This window comes from Cariama cristata, unplaced genomic scaffold, assembly GCF_000690535.1.
Source record: "Cariama cristata isolate BGI_N322 unplaced genomic scaffold, ASM69053v1 scaffold7810, whole genome shotgun sequence".
NCBI classification, from domain to species: domain Eukaryota; kingdom Metazoa; phylum Chordata; class Aves; order Cariamiformes; family Cariamidae; genus Cariama; species Cariama cristata.
The window spans coordinates 76,307-82,192 of record NW_009596377.1 but is presented as its reverse complement, the minus strand read 5'-3'; the positions used below and the strand labels follow the sequence as shown (position 1 = coordinate 82,192).

At 48.6% G+C, this 5,886-nt stretch overlaps 1 protein-coding gene across 1 annotated transcript; it reads left to right on the top strand.

Annotated features, from left to right (window-relative positions):
- The first annotated feature begins 324 nt into the window (after positions 1–324).
- Positions 325–2,198, top strand: EMP1 (epithelial membrane protein 1). Its single transcript, XM_009705813.1, has 4 exons — positions 325–402; positions 992–1,094; positions 1,202–1,342; positions 1,952–2,198. The coding sequence occupies exons 1-4, from the start codon at positions 325–327 to the stop codon at positions 2,113–2,115; spliced, it is 486 nt and encodes a 161-aa protein (XP_009704115.1). The 3' UTR covers positions 2,116–2,198.
- Positions 2,199–5,886: the final 3,688 nt, after the last annotated feature.

Below are 5,886 nucleotides of genomic sequence, written 5' to 3'. Positions count from 1 at the left end.
CCTGTGTATATACTCAGGCTATTTCCAAAATGCCCCCAAGCTAACTACCCCTGCTCTACATCTCCGCCCAAACTGGTTGCTTTACCTCCAGGCTTTCTTTAACCTCTTGAGCAACTCCCTTGCAGATTTTGACAAAGGTTTAAGCAATGATTTTTTTGTGACTACATGCTTCCAGAATGGATTTAACATCAGCCTGTTTTCTCGCATGTAATTAAAGCTTATAGTAATGCTGTTCTTTGATTCAGTCCTTCCCTTCACCTCCTCCCTCCGTTCTCGTTCTCTAGAGTTCTCTCTGCTGGTGACACCACCTAGAAGGGACCCAAGATGTTGGTGCTACTGGCTGGTATCTTTGTGGTTCACATCGCCACTGTCATCATGCTCTTTGTCTCCACCATTGCCAACGTAAGTAGAGACCACCCTGGACAGGACACGGCTGTCGCCCGCCGCAGCAGCAGCCAGCCCTTTATACGGCTGGCAGGGGGAGAGATGGGTGGGTGCTCGGGTCTATAGGCGAGGGACACTCGCTGACGGTGGGTGAGTAAATAGTAAATAGTAAATAGGAAGCAATGATGGGTATGCTCAGGGAACAGAAAGGCAGCCGGGGTGGTAGAGGACACAGCCTCTGCCCGCTGCCCCCTACTCCCAAATCCCAGAGCCAGCAGCACCTCAATGCCTCTCATCCCAGAGAGTGTGATGAGGAGCAGGGGAGATGAGCAGATGACAGCTCTGAAGTGGTTATTTATCATCCCATCTGGCAACCGGGCTGTTGGCCGGTGTTTTGCCTGGACCAAATGCCTCCTGGCTTTGGAAGCGTGTGTCACCTCCCACCCCTTCAGCTGTTCATCTGCTGCCGACACACGCTGACTTTTTCAGCTCTCTGCCTCGTGGCACTTGGGCCACTCTCGCTCCCCTTAGGGTTTAGTCTAACAACTGGCCAGAAGAGCAAGGAAGCCCCCCTCCTCCTTGACCCAATGTTTTCACCCCGTTTCAGGTTTGGATGGTGGGGTCTTCCAACTTCAGAACGGCCTCATCAGGACTCTGGCTGCTGTGCAACAGGACCTGCGAGCACCTGCCAGTCCGCAGTGGTGAGGAGGGTAAGTTACATCTGCATTTCCACTCTGGTGATGAATTGCAGGACCTTGGTGTGCAATACCAAGGCTGAGTCCTGACCTCCTCAAATCTATTCCCTGTGTGTTCACAGCTTCCCTCAAAGCCGTGCAAGCCTTTATGATCCTCTCGATCATTTTCTCCGTCTTCGCCCTTGTCATGTTCATTGTCCAGCTGTTCACCCTGGAGAAAGGCAAACGTTTCTACATCACTGGAGCCATCATGCTGGTTTGCTGTAAGTATACACGCCTTGCGATGGCTCTGCATGCGTCCCACTGCCTCCGCAAGCACGAATAGCCACACGTCTGCCACGCATGGCCATCAGGGAAGGTTGTCAGCCAGCTAAATGTTTCCAGTGGCCCAATTTTTGTGGTAAAACAAAGCACTGAGCAATGGGGAAGTGTTGTTTGTTTTGGTTTTTTTTTTACTATATCTAATGAAAATATTTCCAGATTTTCATTAGAAAAGCCTAGTGGGTTTTGCAAAATACCTTTGAAAGACAACAAAAAGGATTCAAGTATTTTGGGGGACAGGGGAATAAACAGTTAGACAGCTACTGCTCGTGGGACTCAACACGTAGCAGCAAACTGTCTGCAGATCTTAGTACTGATTTCCTCCCAGCAAAGGTTTATTCCCCATGGCACCCACTAAACAAGCCCCGAGTGCCTTATGTCATCACTTATGTCTGCAAAAGAAATACTCCATAAATAAGCCTAATGGGCAGCAGCCCCTCTCTCATTTGGCACAAGACGTGCGTTACAGTCTCAGGGGACAACAGTACTCGAGAAGTCCTGCAGCAATGCTGGTTTCCAACTCTCTTTCTTTCCCCCCTTCCTTCCCACAGGGATGTGCATCCTCATTGGAGTCTCCATTTACACAGCTCGGTTCACAGGCAATGCAGCCCCGTTCACAAATCCTCACCACGGCTACTGCTTCATACTGGCCTGGATCTGCTTTTGCTTCAGTTTCATCATCGGCATCCTCTACCTTGTCCTTCGGAAAAAATAAGGCTGATGGGAGTCCAGGGGAGAGGGTTGGCTACTGGGAATGGGGAAGAATTGCTCTGCTGAGAGAACTGTTGGGCCAATAGGCAGAAACAGCCACCGTCATCACCACTGCCACCACCACAGAAAAATCACTAACAAAGCTAGAATCCTCAGAAACTCCTTCACCAAAGACAGGGAGAAACAGCTCCAACTGATCTAGCACTCCTGGGGCTGTTGCACCAGAAATCTGCAAGTGACCCAGACATCTCTTCTCCTTTTCTGCAAAGTCATATCATACCTTCACAGAGCTTCAAGCTCAGCAGTGATGATTGAAGGGCACCACAAAAACAAGGGCTACATGCTTCTCTCTTCCTAGAGCCCTTCTCACTTAGCTTTCGGTGTGCCTTGTGGGTTGGGCAGAGAGGCTTATGACCCCTTTTTTTGTCCATTGAAACAAACGAGATGGGCCATTTGTTACATTTTTATATATATATATATGTATGCACATATGTGAAAGTTAAAGACATTAAATTGAGAAGCAACCCAATAGAAATCAGATTAAATTCATGTTAAAATATCTACAGAAATAAGGCAGCAATTTTTTTTTTTTTTTGCTATTCTGTTTAATATTCCCATGGTTGAATCAGATACAGGTAGGAAGGGCAAATATACATGCATGGATGAGAGAGAGAGAGAGAGAGAGAGAGAGAGAGAGAAAGTGGGGAGGTGAAGATGCACAGGGGTTCCTAATTACAGAGGATGCAGTTGCTCAATGATGCACATGCAGGGAGGGAGTCATCTGGGTGTGTGTCTACACTAAAGTCTTCTGTTCGGCTCCAGAAAACGGTAAGAGCACTGCAACATCGCAGCTCTTTACTGAGACAAGTCCTTATCTGTAGGCAGGGTTTTTTTTTCCCCACATCGTCACCCAAGACATGGTATTGAGAGCCCCAGCCTTGTGACACAGCTCATCGCAAAGGCGGATGGTGCTGGTTAGCAGAGAAATGTATTCCCTCATGAGAGATGAGGAGAGATGAGGCAGGGCTTGTGCCTCAACCTTAGGCCAGTCACTTAACCCAGTGCTTTATCCATCTGCCAAATTCTTCCACAAAACCATACCTACCTCCCAGGGTTGCTGAGAGATTTTGAGTCCACGCTGTAATACAAGGTCCCTGTGTGAAAGCCTGGCATGGGAAAGTAAGGCATTGGTACTGCTGCAACCCACAAATGTCTGTCAGTTCGAAGAATCTCAGTCACAAATAGCATTTGTAAGGGACAAGAGGTCAAAACTTCCTCCGACTCCATCCACAACTAAAAGGCAGAAAGTATAAAAAACCATGCAGGTGCAGATTGTGCATGGATGCTATTTACCTCTCTCTCTCTCTCTCTCTCTGTGTTACATTTTCTTCTTATGTAGACTTTATTGATTTGGTGGATATATTCTAGTACTGTATGTTGCTGTTCATTAACAAAGGTTATTTCATATATAGTCATTGTAAATATTTTGAAATGCATATTTTTAACTTTGAGGGTATAAAAATAAAACCTGATTCCCTTTATTATAAAGAGTTTTGCTTTGTTTTTTTCATCAGTGTTTCAGATATTTGTTAACAGAAGCGTTTGCTGGTCTCACTGACTCAAAACTGATGCCGAACTACCATGTTTTCTTGCTTGTCAGGATGTGACTTTCCTCTTCTGGAGAGGAGGAGGAGGCAGAACAACTCTCAGAGCTCCTGTTTCAGGCTCTCTGCAAGCTCAAGCAGATAATGTGAGCAATGGTAACACGCAGCGCCAGGGCCAGGCTTGGCTTCACACTGGAAATGTTCTTTCTCACTCTGGCAGAATCTCATCCCTGTGGAAGCTGGTGCCTGAGATGCTGCAGGATTTATTATGTCTTAGACCAACCCTCAGCACAAGCAAGTCCCAAAGCAAAAGCACTGAGGACTTTGCGCGAGTTGGAATGGTTGCTGCCTCCTTAGCACTGTCTGGGCAAACACCTCAGCAGCTCAGAGCCTGAGCAAAGAGTCCAAAGCCCAGAACACAGGCAGATCTCGGCAAACTCGGGGCACAGTCCTGAGAGCTGTGAGGTAGGGCCTAGCAGGAATTGCCTGGGTAGGACATTTTTCTTTATCAATTAACCCACGTTAGGGAGAGCTAAGACACATGCTAATTGAGGGCAGAACAGTGACATGAAACTTTAAGGGCTGAAGTTTCACCAGAGAAGGACCTCCTGCACAGCAGGACGTGTGCGATGGGCAGACACTTGTCTGGGTCTCAGGAGGTTCCAGGAGTCCCGCTGTGCCTCATCCTCCTGGCATTCCTGTAAGGGCAGGGCAACCAAAGACCAGCCAGGCACTGGGGACAAGGCAGGCGAGACTCGAGGCAGCGGCTGAGGTGGGGATACTGGGGGATGCTAGCCGGGGAGCTTGGCAGGGGCATGCCCGCTGCCTGTTTCTGCAGAGATCACACGTGACAATGTGATATCTTATAGGATGACAAAGCAATCCCAACTTTGTTGGGATGCCCAGGACAGGTCACAGGCAATGGTCTCAATTTTTGAACGATGGTCTCCAACAAACTTTGCCTCACCACGAATTGTTGCCATTGGCAGCTCAGCAAGGATGTGAAGGCTGCTGGACACTCTGGGCAGCTTGGTTTGACTGAAAAACCACTTGAGCTTTTAAAGGACCAGTGCCCTAATCTACAGTTGGAAAAAATCACCGGGTCCTCTGGCATCTGGCAAACCTAGTCGTTCTAGTCCCTGAAGTATAACCCATTCCAAATGAGGCAGTCTTTGCTCCACACCTAGTAGCTCCAAGTTACATTAGGGGTGGGCAGGCAGGGAATTGCACCGGGCACTGGCAGGACAGAATACACCAAACAGAAAAGGAGATGCCAACAAAGATGAATCGATTGCGAAACAGAAGGAAGCAGAAAAGGACACGAGCAAATGGCACTATTGATTGTGCCATATGATGGGTGTTTGCTCAAAAAGTCATATTCCACATAGCCTGAAGCGACACTGCCCCAGTGCCGCACAGGCTGTGAGACACGAAGTCACGGCACTCCTGCAAGAGCCATGACAGGGATTGCAGGGACCAACCCTCACAAGGGCTGGGACCAAAACTGGGTCCGTTACTTCACAGCAACTCCTAAGTCCTTGCAATGGGAAGAGAAGCCTTTGGAAGGGGAGAAGCAGAGAAACAAAACGATTCCCATGCCTGAGACTCCACCGCAAAGCAAAGGAAGGATTCCCTCTCCCTGGTCCTTTTTCTGCAGGTCACAGTGCAAGGAGGAAGGGATTTTCCATAGACCACCAACTGAGCAGTTCAGGGCATTTGTCTACAGTAAATCAGCTGCAGGAAGTGCTAAAAATGAGGGGCAGCCAAGGGAGCAAGAGCAAGAGATGCTCTGGCCTTGGCCAGAGTCAAGCCACGCAGGCTGGGAAGAGGCAGTCCAATAACCGCTCACATTAACGGGTTTGAAATTATCTGTACCTCTTCATGGGAGTGTTGCAAAAGCTGCTGTAGACAGCTCAGGGGAGAGCCCTGCTCTGTGACTGGCAGAAGCCAAAACTGGGCAAGCAAAGTAACAGATCCCTGGGCTGATGAAGGGGTGATGACAGCCCTGCAAACACAAAGGCAGCAGCACCGGCTGCATTTGCAGAAAGCAGCAGCCTGCCAGCACACCCAGGGCAGGAGGGTGCCTTGATTCCCTTGCAGCAAAGATGACAAAGAGAAAACAAACCAACACCAACACCAGCAAAAAAAAAAAACCCAAGCGTGCAAGGAAT